The sequence below is a fragment of the Mustelus asterias genome, chromosome 13 (genome assembly GCF_964213995.1).
Source record: "Mustelus asterias chromosome 13, sMusAst1.hap1.1, whole genome shotgun sequence".
Lineage (NCBI taxonomy): Eukaryota > Metazoa > Chordata > Chondrichthyes > Carcharhiniformes > Triakidae > Mustelus > Mustelus asterias.
This window is the reverse complement of record NC_135813.1, coordinates 51,817,076-51,833,230: the sequence shown is the minus strand read 5'-3', so window position 1 is coordinate 51,833,230 and position 16,155 is coordinate 51,817,076. Positions and strand designations below refer to the sequence as shown.

General features: G+C 48.0%; 1 protein-coding gene across 1 annotated transcript in view; it reads left to right on the top strand.

Moving 5' to 3' along the window:
- The first annotated feature begins 2,460 nt into the window (after window positions 1-2,460).
- ess2 (ess-2 spliceosome associated protein) overlaps window positions 2,461-16,155 on the top strand; it is a 149,042-nt gene continuing 135,347 nt past the window's right edge. Inside the window, exons 1-7 of the mRNA XM_078226756.1 lie at window positions 2,461-2,641; window positions 4,192-4,360; window positions 4,624-4,722; window positions 4,868-5,037; window positions 5,501-5,618; window positions 9,507-9,637; window positions 10,637-10,739. Coding sequence (XP_078082882.1) covers window positions 2,504-2,641; window positions 4,192-4,360; window positions 4,624-4,722; window positions 4,868-5,037; window positions 5,501-5,618; window positions 9,507-9,637; window positions 10,637-10,739 — 928 coding nt within the window. The 5' untranslated portion in view covers window positions 2,461-2,503. The remainder of the gene's footprint in view (window positions 2,642-4,191; window positions 4,361-4,623; window positions 4,723-4,867; window positions 5,038-5,500; window positions 5,619-9,506; window positions 9,638-10,636; window positions 10,740-16,155) is intronic.

Genomic DNA, 16,155 nt, shown 5'->3' with positions numbered 1-16,155 from the left:
TTTCCCCCTGATCTTGCAGAATCTTACTAGCTGTTCTGTCTGGAGACAATACACATCTCTTTAACCTGTGTTTAATGTTCCCTCCACCCACATTATCTGTACCTTTAAGACCTGGCTGGCTGTAGAGATTTGCATTCTAATTAGTATTCTGTAACTTGATTTCTGTGTCTCTGTGCACTGTTGGAGAACAGATTTTCACTCCATCTGACGAAGGGGCAGCGCTCCGAAAGCTTATGGTATTTGCTACCAAATAAACCTGTTGGACTTTAACCTGGTGTTGTGAGACTTTTTACTAGTGGAGTTCCGCAGGGCTCTGTACTGGGGCCTCTGCTGTTTGTGATATATATAAATGATTTGGAGGAAGATGTAGCTGGTGTGATCAGTAAGTTTGCAGACGACACAAAGATTGCTGGAGTTGCGGAAAGTGATGAACATTGTCAGAGAATACAGCAGGATATAGATAGGCTGGAACATTGGGCGGAGAAATGGCAGATGGAATTTAATCCAGATAAATGCGAAGTGATGCATTTCGGTAGATCTACTGTAAGGGAGAGCTATACAATAAATGGCAGAACCATCAGGAGTATAGACACACAGAGGGACCTGGGTATACAAGTCCACAGATCCTTAAAGGTGGCAGTACAGGTGGAGAGGGTGGTCAAGAAGGCATATGGCATGCTTGCCTTTATTGGACGGGGCATAGAATATAAAAGTTGGCATATGATGTTGCGGCTGTATAGAACGTTGGTTTGGCCACATTTGGAATACTGCGTCCAGTTCTGGTTGCCACATTACCAGAAGGACGTGGAGGCTTTGGAGAGAGTACCGAAAAGGTTCACCAGGATGTTGCCTGGTATGGAGGGTCTTAGCTATGAGGAGAGATTGGGTAAACTGGGGATGTTCTCCCTGGAAAGACGGAGGATGAGGGGCGACCTAATAGAGGTGTATAAAATTATGAAGGGCATAGAGAGGGTGAACAGTGGGAAGCTTTTTCCCAGGTCGGAGGTGACGAACACAAGGGATCACAGGTTCAAGGTGAGGGGGGCAAGGTTCAACACAGATGTCAAGGGGACGTATTTTACACAGAGGGTGGTGGGGGCCTGGAATGCACTCCCAAGCAAGGTGATTGAGACGGACACGCTGGGATCGTTTGAGACTTATCCAGATAGCCACATGAACAGACTGGGAATAGAGGGGTACAAACAAATGGTCTAGTTGGGCACATGAACGGCACAGGCTTGGAGGACCGAAGGCCTGTTCCTGTGCTGTATTGTTCTTTGTTTGAATGAGTGGGATTTCATCGTGACTTATAAAATTCTGACAGTACTAGACAGGGTAGATGCAGGGAGGATATTCCTGATGGTGGGGGAGTCCAGAACCAGGGGTCACAGTCTGAGGATTCTGGGGAGACCGTTTAGGTCAGAGGTGAGGAGACATTTCTTCACCCAAAGAGTGGTGAGTCTGTGGAATTCATTACCACAGGAAGTAGTTGATGCCAAAACATTGAATGCATTCAAGTGGCGGTTAGATATAGCACTTGGGGCAAATGGGATCAAAGGTTATGGGGAGAAAGCAGGATTAAGCTATTGAGTTGGATGATCAGCCATAACTGTAGTGAATGGCGGAGTGGGTTTGAAGGGCCAAATGGCCTCCTCCTGTTCCTATCTTCTATGTTTCTAGCTTTCTTCTTCCTCCCGTTCTGTACAGCCGAGTTGCTCCTGGTGTGACAAACCTGGTTCCAAATGCACTCCTCTGAGGAACCAGGAACCTCACCAGCTTCCGAAATGGGAAATCAATGTGTGAGCAGGACCCCAGGGGATTCCTGCACTATCTGCCGAATTCTCATGGATTGCCTGATGGTCACCCATTCCCTCTTTGCCTCCAGACTCCTAAGCTATGGTGTGACCACCTATCTGAATGTTGTTATGCGCCCAGCTTTCAGCCTTGTGGATGCACCACAGTGACTCCAGACACTTCTCACACTGCGATAATCAGGTTCCTGTAGCCATAGCATTTCCTGCATGTGTGGTCGTCTCGAACACTGGGAACATCCATGACTTTCCACATATTGCAGGACATGCATTCACTCGACCGAGTTGCCCTCCCATGTCTTAACTTTATTTCCCTCACGTTAACTTTATTCCATTTTGGATTAATTATATTACTTTAGTATATTGGCCCAAACTTTCTCTTAATCCTGGCGTGTCTCAATTAAAGCTACTTGTTTAAAAATGAAGCTTTAATAATTTACAGTAATTTGAAGACAGACCCTAATCGCAGTTTGGTGCCATACAATAAACTTACAGTTTTCCTGTAATGTCACTCAGTGTCTCCCGCACTCTCTCTGGATATTGGGATGGCGAATGAACAGGGGACTAACACAAGCAGGAGGGGCTGAATTGTCTTCGCGGAGAGGCTGCCGGGATAGCTACACTACACCTCCCGGCAGGCTACGCTGTGCGGTGCAGCGCAGGCGCAGTGACACAGACAGCAGGCCCCGGAGATGGGAAGCGAAAGGAAAGCGGAATGCAACCGAATCGGGGCCGAAGCCGAGGCCGGGAGCGGGATCCCAGCCGCCATCGAGACGCCAGCGAACGGACGGCGGAAGAAACGGATCCTGGATGAGGAAACCTACATCGGGGTAAACGGAAGGGTTAAAGGTCAAAGTACAGGAACCCCCCCCAAAACTACTCCCCCCCCCCCCCCCCAGAGCCCCCAAAAGTCACCCCATCCCACAACACCTCCAAACAAATCTACCCCCCAAACACCCCCTCGAAACAACATTAAAAAAAACCCCAACAAAATTCAATTAACAATTGGAAATACTTAACCATGACCAAGTATAAATGACCAAATAGCAATTTCTATGGTTCCAATGTAAGCAACACATGTAGACGTAAATCCTTTTTCCAAAACCAGTTAGCACCAAAAACATATCTGCTCACATGGATGCTAGATTTCCCACCTTTTAACACCTCTGGACAAAGATCCAGACAGCAGTTTTCAGCAATGGCTATATCCTCAAACAACAGAACTTATGATAAATAAACCCAGTCTCTGCCAGATCCCCGTCTTCAGAGTCTCAGAGCTGCTACTCCTTTCCACAGTTCCCAAAAAGCAACTGAACTGGGTTTCTCTGAGGGCCGAACTCCACTCAGCCACCTGATTTTTTTCTGTCAATCGGCATAATCAAGTTCTACTCTTCAAAACCCCATGAGAAAACACCAAAACAACAGCATTAGTTCAGATCAAGACAAACATTCTAGCGGTTAGGATTAATTATGCTGCTGCAGGAACAGTACAAGGGTAACTGGATACGGACAAAATGGCATCGATAATAAAACAAACTACTAAAACAGATTTTGTACAAGAAACATGACAAATACATTTCTTAAAGACACAGTAACGTCACACCCACCATCCTGACTTCGAAATATATTGTCATTCCTTCACTGTTGTAGAATGGAAGAGGTTATTTACATTGATCCTGGGTCAAAATCCTGGAACTTACTCTCTATCGAGTGATCCTTTGCTATACCACCTCCAATACAAATATGTTCCTCCTACATGGAGACCAAAACTGTATAAAGTATTCCAAGTGTGGTCTAAGCAAAGCTGTACAATTGTAGCAAGACATCTTTATTCCTATATTCCTATTCTAATACTCTAGTGCCCTTTGCAATAAATGCCAACATGCCATTTGCTTTCCTAATTGCTTGCTGCACTTGCTAATTGCCTGATAACTTTGTGTTTCTTGTATGAGAACACCCAAGAGTCGAGGAACATAGACTTTTAAAAGTTTCAATCCTTTTTTAAAAACAAATCTGCTTCGCTATTCTTTGGATCAATGTGAATAACCTCATACTTGCCCACATTGTAATCTGTCTGCCACCCTGCTCTTGTGGCAGTCCATTAGTAAGAGCAACATCCAAATATTGCTCTTACCTTCAAAACTGCCATCATTACCCTCTCACAAAACAACCTTTGACTCCTCCACCCTAGTCCATTGCTGAAAAAAAGAGACATGCGATCAAAGCTTTTCATCTTGGATAACTCAAAAAAATTGTAATGGGGATTCACAAACCCCTGTGAGTTAGCGCCCAGCACCAACCTCCATATTCACTCCAAAATCCTTAATGTTATTTTTTGCCCGTGTTGTATCATGACTGAACATTGCATTTTATCCAACAGAATTTGGAGGAAATTATCCAGCGAGACTTTTTCCCTGATGTGGAAAGGTTACGTGCTCAGAGAGAGTATTTGGAGGCTGAAGAGAGTGGCGACATGGAAAAGATGCGTGAAATAACCATAAAATATGGTTCTTCACTACGCAAGCCAAACTCGGGGACTCCTGCAGCTTGTAAGTGTGTCTCCTCTCAATTTGTGGCTCGGGGCCCAGTCGGCCCGGAGTCCAGTCAGCTCGGGGCTCGGGTTTGCGGCTCCCGCCCCCTGCTGGAGCTCAGGGTCCAGACGGCCTGAGGCCCAGTTGGCTTGGGGCTCAGTTTTGCTGCTCCAGCCCGCATGTTGGGGCTTGGGGTTCAGGTTCGCGGCTCCAGCCTGTATGTTGGGGCTGGCCATTCTGGTGACCCTGACTCTACCTGTTTCTGCTCTGATCATTTTCAGATCTCACTCCTGCTACTTTTGAAACACCGGATGTTGCTCCAGGATCTCCATCTTCACAAAGTAAAGCTGGACAAGATGGAAGACTTGCAGCTGATGACGGTGATTTTTGTGATGTGAAGTACATCTCTCTTTTATCAGTAGAAACTCTTCACCGACATCTGGTGGGCAGTAATAAAAGCGCAGTAATGTGCTGAGCACAGTACTTGTATCTAACTTAATGACTGACTGGTGTTTCTTTTTCCAGGACAGAAAGATAAGAAGAAGGAAGCAAAGGAGTTGCCAACACTGGACACCTTCTTTGGGAGAAGCACCAGTGAAGATAACGCCTCTTTCAAGCAGATCATAGAGATTGCTGAAGAGAGGAATAAGATCAAACATGCCTGGATGTACGAGGCAGAGGAAGAGTCAAAGCTGGTACGTTTTCTTCTCCTGCTTTCTTATTGTTCACTAAATCTGTGCTGCTTGATAATAAACCCCTCAATAGGGTCTCCGATTCAATGATCGGATAGTTCTGGGATGCGCTGGAAGTGAGATGACCAATGGTGCTGCCTCTTTATAAACAGATGCCTGGGGGTCTTCTGTCTTCCAGGTGACTTGTTTCTGAGATTTGGGCCCAGTTTGTCCCAATCCCACCAAGAGACAAACTTCAGTTGTGGAAGAGCTGTGTCTCCAGCTGCTTAAAGAGGCATAAAGTAAACATAGAGCCTCCTCCCAGTAATATAGACCAAGAATTTGGACAATGGAGACGGGCCTGAGGAGGAATCGGGTCGGGGGAAGTGTCCGTTTTGCTGTGGGGATTTACAGGACCCTCTCCCTGGGAGGGTCACAATGCAGAATGGGATTCCCATGCTGAATGTGTTGATGTTTCTTGTTACAGCGTCGTGAAGAAATGCTGGCACTGCCGTCAGCCCAGGTCCACGCCATTGAGACTGGAAAAGCAGGAGTAGAAACCTGGGAGTATAAAGCCAAGAATGTTCTGATGTATTACCCAGAAGGTAAGGAGCAGACTGATGTGATTGTATCGGGCGGCACGGTAACACAGTGGTTAGCACTGCTGCTTCACAGCTCCAGGGACCTGGGTTCGATTCCCGGCTTGGGTCACTGTCTGTGTGGAGTTTGCAAATTCTCCTCGTGTCTGCGTGGGTTTCCTCCCACAGTCCAAAGATGTGCGGGTTAGGTTGATTGGCCATACTAAAAATTGCCCCTTAGTGTCCTGGGATGCGTAGGTTTGAGGGATTAGCGGGTAAATATGTAGGGATGTGGGGGTAGGGCTGAGTGGGATCGTGGTCGGTGCAGACTCGATGGGCCAAATGGCCTCTTTCTGCACTGTAGGGTGTCTATAATTCTATATCCCAGTCATAATCTCTGGCCCTGTTTAGTGAGAAGCGAATCGCCATCACCTGGAGTTGCAGAGTTGTGAGACAGCGTCAGACCAGAGTCACAGGATCAGCCCGAACACTTCTGTCCTGTTTGGGTGAATGCTTTGCCAATGCATGGCTCTATTGGCACTTGCTAGTTACAGGAGAGAGTCTCTGAACCAGTGCTGATGTGACCTGCCCCTGTTAGTACTGAGGTAAGGGCAGGTAATGGTGATTATGCTGAAACATCCTGAGATAGAGCAAGAAGCAACAGAGTTCAGCTGACACTTGATGGACTCATTTGGTGTGAATGCCGGAAGAAAGCGGGACTCTTCCTCACTGGTCAGAAATTTCTGTGTACCTGCAGTCTTTGTGCAGCTTGACTGTACTGCTGTTTCCAGGCAATGTCAAAGTTGTGTGAAATGAAGTGAAGGGGCAGGGATTGAGCACTGGGAATACAACCAAAATGGCCTCTTCCTGCTAACAGCCCTGCCTGTGTACACCTCTTTTGTTTTCTGCAGATGAAGTATTTTTCAGATGTTACAATCAAATCAACATCTCATTCAGGACATGCAGTTTCTTTGAGTTCATAGAAACTGGGAGCAAGAGTAGGCAATTCAGCCCATCGAGCTTGCTCCACTATTTAATCTGCTCATGGATGATCCTCTTATCTCAGCATCATACTCCTGCACTCTCCCCACACCCCTCGACACCTTTAGTGTTTAGAAATCCTTCTACTTCTTAAATACATTCAGGGACTGGAGTGGCATGTTGTCACAGTGGTTAGCACTGCTGCCTCACAACGCCAGGGACCCAGGTTCGATTCCCGGCTTGGGTCACTGTCTGTGTGGAGTTTGCACATTCTCCCTGTGTCTGCATGGGTTTCCTCCGGGTGTTCCGGTTTCCTCCCCATCCAAAGTTGTGCGGGTTAGGTGGATTGGCCATGCTAAATTGCCCCTTAATGTCAGGGGGACTAGCTAGGGTAAATGCATGGGTTTATGAGGATAGGGCCTGGGTGGGATTGTGGCCGGTGCAGACGAAACATCATCTCTACATCCAGTCTGTCCAGCTCTGTTAGACTTTTGTACATTTCAATGAGATTCCCTCTCATTCTTCAAAACTCCTGCCATTCCAGCAGTCTAATTCTTCACTACACTTCCTCTGTGACAAATATATCCTTTCTAAGGTAAGGAGACCAAAACTGCACGCAATACCCCAGGTGTGATCTCACCAAGACCCTGTACAGCTGCAGTACGGCATCCTTTGCTCCTGTACTCGAGTTCTCTTGCAATGAAGGCCAACATACCATTTGCCTCCCTAACTGCTTGTTATACCTAGATGCTTGCTTTCAGTGACTGGTGTACAAGGTTACCCAGGTCCCTCTGCACATCAACATTTATTGATCTATCAGTATTTAAATAATGCTGTTCCTCTTTCTGCATGAATAACTTCACAGTTATCCACGTTATACTGCATTGCCGTGTGTTTGTCCATTCGCTCAACTTGTCTAAATCGCCTTGAAGCCATTTAACATCCTCCTCACCATTCACATTCTCACCCAGTTTTGTCTTATCAGCAAACTTGGAAATATTACAGACTTCAAACATTAGCTTTGTCCTCTCTCTACACATGCTGTCAGATCTGCTGAGATTTTCCAGCATTTTTTGCTTTTGTATTGGAAATATTATGTTTGATTTCCGCATCCAAATCATTGATATATATTGTGATTAGCTGGGGCCGAAGCACTGATCCCTGCGGAACCCCACTAGTCACCACTTTCCACTCCAAAAAACTACTCTGAATCCATGCCAATATATTACCCCCAATTCCTTGTGCTTTAACTTCACACACTAATGTTTTATGTAGGACTTTATCTGGATTAAATTCCATCTGCCATTGTCTTTGTAACTTGATTTTTGTGTCTCTGTGCCCTGTTTGAGAGCACATTTCCACTCCATCTGACGAAGGAGCAGCGCTCCGAAAGCGAATGGTATTTGCTACCAAATAAACCTGTTGGACTTTAACCTGGTGTTATTCTATGACCAAGCCAGTTCTGTATCCATCTTACCAGCTCACCGTGGATCCCATGTGACTTCATCTTCTGTATCAGTTTGCCATGAGGGACCTTGTCAAAGGCCTTGCTACAGTCCATGTAGACAACATCCAAAAGCTAAATTATGACACCAGGAAATGTGACAATTGGTTTCCTGGTGGAACTGTGTGGTGAGGAGTGTAGACAAATTGATCTTTCATCTGTAGGGCCAAGCTTTGAATGCAGGCCAAAATGTTGGGAGTGGAATCTTCATGTGTCTGATGGTCTTAATTAACTTACTCTCGCAACAAGCTAGAGCTGATTGGCTAGATAGCCTTCCAGTGGTGATGTGAGAACAGACATTGGATTTGAGACTGTCACACTGAGAGCATCGATTGCTGCCTCTGAACAGCAGTGGCTGGGGGGAGATATACTGTACTGCAGAAATTCAGTGAGGTGGTTCATTACCCACTTCAGAGCAATTAGAGATGGAGAACAAATGCTGGCCTAGCCAGTGATGCCCACATCACGTGAAAGATTAAAAAGAATTATGGATGAAGTGTCAAAATGGGTGCATTTGTGTTTCCATGGTTACCACATGCCTCCATATATTCCCCATCCTTTGCTGCATCATGTCAGGGTTCTATAACTAGAGTGCTGAGTGTAGTTTCCAGCTTCTGTGGCAAGGTGTTTAAGGCTTGCTATGTAGCAGGCTCCTGTCACTTGGGGAGCAGGGATGAGCACATTCCCAGCCTTGTGGAGTTGCAGAACCAACTCCATTCAATACCTCATATCCAAAGCAGTGAAAATGATTGGGAATCATGATATTCATTGATGGGATGAGGGCGTCATTGGCTCTGTTAGCACTTATTGCCCATCCCTAATCATCCTTCAGAAGATGGCGAAGAGCTGCCACCTTGAACTGTGCAGTCCCTGAGGTGTAGGTACACCCACAGTGCAGATAGGGATAAAGTTCCAGGATTTTGACCCAGTGACAATGAAGGTCCATCAGATAAGAATGCTGAGAGGTGCTCGTGGCCCGGTCGGTCTGTGCGCGTGGCCCGGTCGGTCTGTGCGCGTGGCCCGGTCGGTCTGTGCGCGTGGCCCGGTCGGTCTGTGCGCGTGGCCCGGTCGGTCTGTGCGCGTGGCCCGGTCGGTCTGTGCGCGTGGCCCGGTCGGTCTGTGCGCGTGGCCCGGTCGGTCTGTGCGCGTGGCCCGGTCGGACTGTGCGCGTGGCCCGGTCGGACTGTGCGCGTGGCCCGGTCGGTCTGTGCGCGTGGCCCGGTCGGACTGTGCGCGTGGCCCGGTCGGTCTGTGGTACTAAGACCCAGAATGGAGTTGTCTGCTTTAGTTGTAATTCGACTGCAGTGCATTTTTATCCTGGGCACTCCCTATCCCACAAACTGAGCATGGGGCTGAGTACAAAGTCCTCTCTCTGAGCGCCTCACCATTTTGCATGCTAACTGCTGCTGTTCTCTTGCTTTGTTTCTCAGGAGTGAAGGATGACGAGCTCTTCAAGAAACCTCGTGAGGTGATTCACAAAAACACCCGTTTCCAGGGTGATCCGTTCAGTCGAGCTCTAAGCAAGTCGCAGCTGCAGCAAGCAGCAGCTCTGAATGCACAGGTATACAAAGCAAGATCCCACCACACTGCAGCCTTAGCAGCAGCAGTCAGACATAACCCGTGTTGAACCCCTGGGCCCACCTTTCACTCCCTCCCTCTTTCCTGCAGACGCAAAAGCCCAGTCTGCAGGTACAACAGGTGATCAAGAAGGCAAATGGGATGTTGGCCTATATTGCGAGGGGGATAGAATATAAAAGCAGGGATGTCTTGATGCACCTGTACAGGGCATTGGTGAGGCCGCAGCTGGAATACTGTGTGCAGTATTGGTCCCCTTATATGAGGAAGGATATATTGGCATTGGAGGGAGTGCAGAGAAGGTTCACCAGGTTGATACCGGAGATGAGGGGTTTGGATTATGAGGAGAGGCTGAGGAGATTGGGTTTGTACTCGTTGGAGTTTAGAAGGATAAGGGGGGATCTTATGGAGACTTATAAGATAATGCGGGGGCTGGATAGGGTGGAGGCGGAGAGATTCTTTCCACTTAGTAAGGAAGTTAAAACTAGAGGACACAGCCTCAAAATAAAGGGGGGTCGGTTTAAGACAGAGTTGAGGAGGAACTTCTTCTCCCAGAGGGTGGTGAATCTCTGGAATTCTCTGCCCACTGAGGTGGTGGAGGCTACCTCGCTGAATATGTTTAAAGCGCGGATGGATGGATTCCTGATCGGTAAGGGAATTAAGGGTTATGGGGATCAGGCGGGTAAGTGGTACTGATCCACGTCAGATCAGCCATGATCTTATTGAATGGCGGGGCAGGCTCGAGGGGCTAGATGGCCTACTCCTGCTCCTATTTCTTATGTTCCCCTTCCTCCATTGCCTCAGCTCCTGGATCCAGTCCTTTTGCAGCAGACTCCAGCTCTTGTGAGTCCGAATCATTGTGTCGAGGGGGAATTGAATAGCAGTGGGCCATGGATGTTTGTGTGGAGCAGTGTCCCTTTCCTCTTTTTGCCTGTTGTGTGGGTGTGTGCTCACTGACTGAATGACGCTACTTTTTATTTTGAAGTTTAAGCAGGGCAAAGTGGGGCCTGATGGGAAGGAGCTGATCCCCCAGGAATCGCCCAAAGTGAATGGCTATGGCTTTGTGGGGACTCCTTCACCCGCTCCAGGTAAGAGCTCATATGTTGTCAATTTGCATAACTCCCTCTAAGAAGGAGGACTGGTATTTGGAGGAATTCACTGGATGTGTAGTCACTGTTGTGCAGACAAAGTGGCAACAAGTTGCGACAAAAAGCAATCAAATGCTTCCCACTTGCTCTGCTTTGTGTTGTGGTGGCCGAGGTTACAAGGTCAGCCTGGAATTCCAAGTACCTTCGAGTTATAGAGTTATACAGGGCAGTAAAGGTCCTTCAGCCCATTGAATCTGCACTGACAATAACTACCACTAAAGTCACGCGCATCCCATTTTCCTGCATTTGCCCCATATCCTTGAATGTTATGATATTTTAAGTGCTCACTCAAATATTTGTTAAAGGTAGTAAGGTTTCCGGCCTCCATTACCTTCTCAGGCAGTGCATTCCAGATTCCCACCACCCAAAGCATGAAATACTTTTTTCTGAAATCTCCTCTGAATCTCCTGCTCCTCACCCTAAAACCCTGCCCCCTTGAGATTGACCCCTCAACCAAGGGGAACAGCTGCTTCCTATTTGCCCAGTCCATACCCCTCATAATCTTATACACCTCAGTCATAGAAACATAGAAAATAAGGACAGAAGTAGGCCGTTCGACCCATTGAGCCTGCTCTGCCATTCATTCTGATCATGGCTGATCATCAAATTCAATATCCTGACCCCGCTTTCCCCCCATATCCCTTAATCCCTTTAGCCCCAAGAGCTATATCCAATTCCTTCTTGGCCTCATGTCCCCCTTCAGCCTTCTCTGCTCTAAAGAAAACAAGATGTGGAGATGCCGGCGTTGGACTGGGGTAAGCACAGTAAGAAGTCTCACAACACCAGGTTAAAGTCTAACAGGCTTATTTGGTAGCGCTGCTCCTTCGTCAGGTAAGTGAGAGTTCTGTTCACAAACAGGCATATAAAGACACAAACTCAATTTACAAAATAATGGTTGGAATGCGAGTCTTTACAGGTAATCAAGTCTTAAAGGTACAGACAATGTAACCTGTGTAAGCACAGGTTAAAGAGATGTGTATAATCTCCAGACAGGACAGTTAGTGAGATATTGCAAGTCCAGGCAAGCCGTGGGGGTTACAGATAGTGTGACATGAACCCAAGATCCCGGTTGAGGCCGTCCTCGTGTGCAGAACTTGGCTATCAGTCTCTGCTCAGCGACTCTGCCTTGTCGTGTGTCGTGAAGGCCGCCTTGGAGAACGCTTACCCGAAGATCAGAGGCTGAATGCCCGTGAAGTGTTCCCCAACAGGAAGAGAACACTCTTGCCTGGTGATTGTCGAGCGGTGTTCATTCGTCCGTTGTCATAGCGTCTGCATGGTTTCCCCAATGTACCATGCCTTGGGACATCCTTTCCTGCAGCGTACCAGGTAGACAACGTTGGCCGAGTTGCAAAAGTATGTACCGTGTACCTGGTGGATGGTGTTCTCACGTGAGATGATGGCATCCATGTCGATGAGCCGGCACGTCTTACAGAGGTTGCTGTGGTAGGATTGTGTGGTGTCGTGGTCACTGTTCTCCTGAAGGCTGGGTAGTTTGCTGCGGGCAATGGTCTGTTTGAGGTTGCGCGGTTGTTTGAAGGCAAGCAGTGGAGGTGTGGGGATGGCCTTGGCGAGATGTTCATCTTCATCGATGACGTGTTGAAGGCTCCAGAGAAGATGTCATAGCTTCTCCGCTCCGGGGAAGTACTGGACGACGAAGGGTACTCTGTCCGCCGTGTCCCGTGTTTGTCTTCTGAGGAGGTTGGTGCGGTGTTTCGCTGTGGCGCGTCAGAACTGTCGATCGATGAGTCAAGCGCCATATCCCGTTCTTATGAGGGCATCTTTCAGCGTCTGGAGGTGTCTGCTGCGATCCTCCTCATGTGAGCAGATCCTGTGTATACGGAGGGCTTCTCCGTAGGGGATGGCTTCTTTAACGTGTTTCGGGTGGAAGCTGGAGAAGTGGAGCATCGTGAGGTTATCCGTGGGCTTGCGGTACAGTGAGGTGCTCAGGTGACTGTCCATGATGGAGATGCGTGTGTCCAAGAATGCAACCGATTCCGGAGAGTAACCATGGTGAGTCTGATGGTGGGATGGAACTTGTTGATGTCATCATATAGTTGTTTCAGTGATTGTTCACCCCGAGTCCAAAGGAAGAAAATGTCATCGATGTATCTAGTGTACAGCATCAGTTGAAGGTCCTGTGCGGTGAAGAGGTCTTGTTCGAACCTGTGCATAAAGATGTTGGCATATTGGGGTGCAAATTAGGTCCCCATGGCTGTTCCGTGTGTCTGGATGAAGAACTGGTTGTTGAAAGTGAAGACATTGTGGTCCAGGATGAAGCGGATGAGTTGTAAAATTGCTTCTGGAGACTGGCAGTTGTTGGCATTGAGTACTGAGGCAGTTGCAGCAATGCCATCGTCGTGGCGGACGCTGGTGTAGAGCGCCGAGACATCCATTGTGACGAGGTGTGCTCCTGGTTCAACTGCTCCATGTGTGCTGAGTTTCTGTAGGAAGTCCGTAGTGTTGCGACAAAAGCTGGGGGTTCTTTGTACAATGGGTGTCAGGATGCCCTCGACGTAGCCGGAGAGGTTCCCGCACAGGGTCACATTGCCCAAGGCAAACACACCCGGTCGTCCCATCGTATCAGGCAATGGGACCCTCTGTGAGAACCTCTTCCGGCTACGTCGAGGGCATCCTGAAACCCATTGTACAAAGAACCCCCAGCTTCTGTCGCAACACTACGGACTTCCTACAGAAACTCAGCACACACGGAGCAGTTGAACCAGGAGCACTCCTTGTCACAATGGATGTCTCGGCACTCTACACCAGCATCCCCCACGACGATGGCATTGCTGCAATTGCCTCAGTACTCAATGCCAACAACTGCCAGTCTCCAGATGCAATTTTACAACTCATCGGCTTCATCCTGGACCACAATGTTTTCACCTTCAACAACCAGTTCTCCATCCAGACACACGGAACAGCCATGGGGACCAAATTCGCACCTCAATATGCCAACATCTTCATGCACAGGTGTGAACAAGACCTCTTCACCGCACGGGACCTTCAACTGATGCAATACACTAGATACATCGATGACATTTTCTTCCTTTGGACTCGTGGTGAACAATCACTGAAACAACTCTATGATGACATCAACAAGTTCCATCCCACCATCAGATTCACCATGGACTACTCGCCGGAATCGGTTGCATTCTTGGACACACGCATCTCCATCAAGGACGGTCACCTCAGCACTTCACTGTACCGCAAGCCCACGGATAACCTCACGATGCTCCACTTCTCCAGCTTCCACCCAAAACACGTTAAAGAAGCCATCCCCTACGGGCAAGCCCTCCATATACACAGGATCTGCTCAGATGAGGAGGATCGCAACAGAGACCTTGAGACGCTGAAAGCTGCCCTCATAAGAACAGGATATAGCGCTCGAGTCATCGATCGACAGTTCCGACGCGCCACAGCGAAAAACCGCGCTGACCTCCTCAAGACAAATAAGGGACACGGCGGACAGAGTACCCTTCGTCGTCCAGTACTTCCCCAAAGCGGAGAAGCTATGACATCTTCTCCGGAGCCTTCAACATGTCTTTGATGAAGACGAACATCTCGCCAAGGCCATCCCCACACCCCCACTTCTTGCCTTCAAACAACTGCGCAACCTCAAACAGACCATTGTCCGCAGCAAACTACCCAGCCTTCAGGGGAACAGTGGCCACGACACCACACAACCCTGCCACAGCAACCTCTGCAAGACATGCCGGATCATCGACACGGATGCCATCATCTCACGTGAGAACACCATCCACCAGGTACATGGTACATACTCTTGCAACTCGGCTAACGTTGTGTACCTGATACACTGCAGGAAAGGACGTCCCGAGGCATGGTACATTGGGGAGACCATGCAGACGCTAGGACAATGGATGAATGAACACCGCTCAAGAATCACCGGGCAAGAGTGCTCTCTTCCTATTGGGGAACACTTCAGCAGTCACGGGCATTCAGCCTCTGATCTTCGGGTAAGCGTTCTCCAAGGCGGCCTTCACGACACACGACAAGGCAGCGTCGCTGAGCAGAGACTGATAGCCAAGTTCCGCACACATGAGGACGGCCTCAACCGGGATCTTGGGTTCATGTCACACTATCTGTAACCCCCACGACTCGCCTGGCCTTGCAAAGTCTCACTAGCTGTTCTGTCTGGAGACAATACACATCTCTTTAACCTATGCTTAATGCTCTCTCCACTCACACTGTCTGTACCTTTAAGACTTGATTACCTGTAAAGACTCTCATTCCAACCATTATTTTGTAAATTGAGTTTGTGGCTTTATATGCCTGTTTGTGAACAGAACTCCCACTTACCTGATGAAGGAGCAGCACTCTGAAAGCTAGTGGCTTTTGCTACCAAATAAACCTGTTGGACTTTAACCTGGTGTTGTGAGACTTCTTACGAAAGAAAAGAATCCAAGCCTGTCCAGTCGCTAATTATAGTTCAAATGCCCAATCCCGGGAAACATCCTGGTGAACCCCCTCCAGTGCCATCACATCCTTCCTATGGTGAGGTGACCAGAACTGTACTCAGTACTCCAGCTGTGGCCTAACCATTGCTCTGTACAGCTCCAACATTGCCTCCTTACTCTTATACTCTATTCCGCAACTGATAAAAACAGGTGTCCCATATGCCTTCTTCACTGCACTATTCGCCTGCTCTACCGACTTCAGGGATCTGTGAATATGTACCCCAAGATCCCTCTGTTCGTCTGAGCTTCCTGGTGTCCTACCATTCATTAAGTACTCCCTTGTGTTGTTACTTCTTCCAAAGTGTATCACTTCATACTTATCAGGGTTAAATACCATCTGACACTGCTCTGCCCATCTGACCAATCCATCTATATCTTCCTATAACCTACAACCTTCTTCTTCACGAGTAACCGCCCTAGCAATTTTGGTGTCATCAGAAAACTTGCTTATTATTCCACCCACATTATAATCATGTAAGTACATCACAAACAAAGGTCTCAGCACTGAAGCTTGTGGTACAGCACTGGACGCTGAGCTCCAGTCACTCAAACAGTCTTCTACCCCCACACTTTGTGTCCTATTACTTAGTAAAAAGTCTCACAATACCAGGTGAAAGTCCAACAGGTTTATTTGGTAGCAAAAGCCACTAGTTTTCGGAGCGCTGCTCCTTCGTCAGGTAAGTGGGAGTTGTGTTCACAAACAGGGCACATAAAGACAAACTCAATTTACAAAATAATGGTTGGAATGCGAGTCTTTACAGGTAATCAAGTCTTAAAGGTACAGACAATGTGAGTGGAGAGAGCGTGAAGCACAGGTTAGACATGTGTATTGTCTCCAGACAGGACAGTTAGTGAGATTTTGAAAGTCCAGGCAAGTCGTG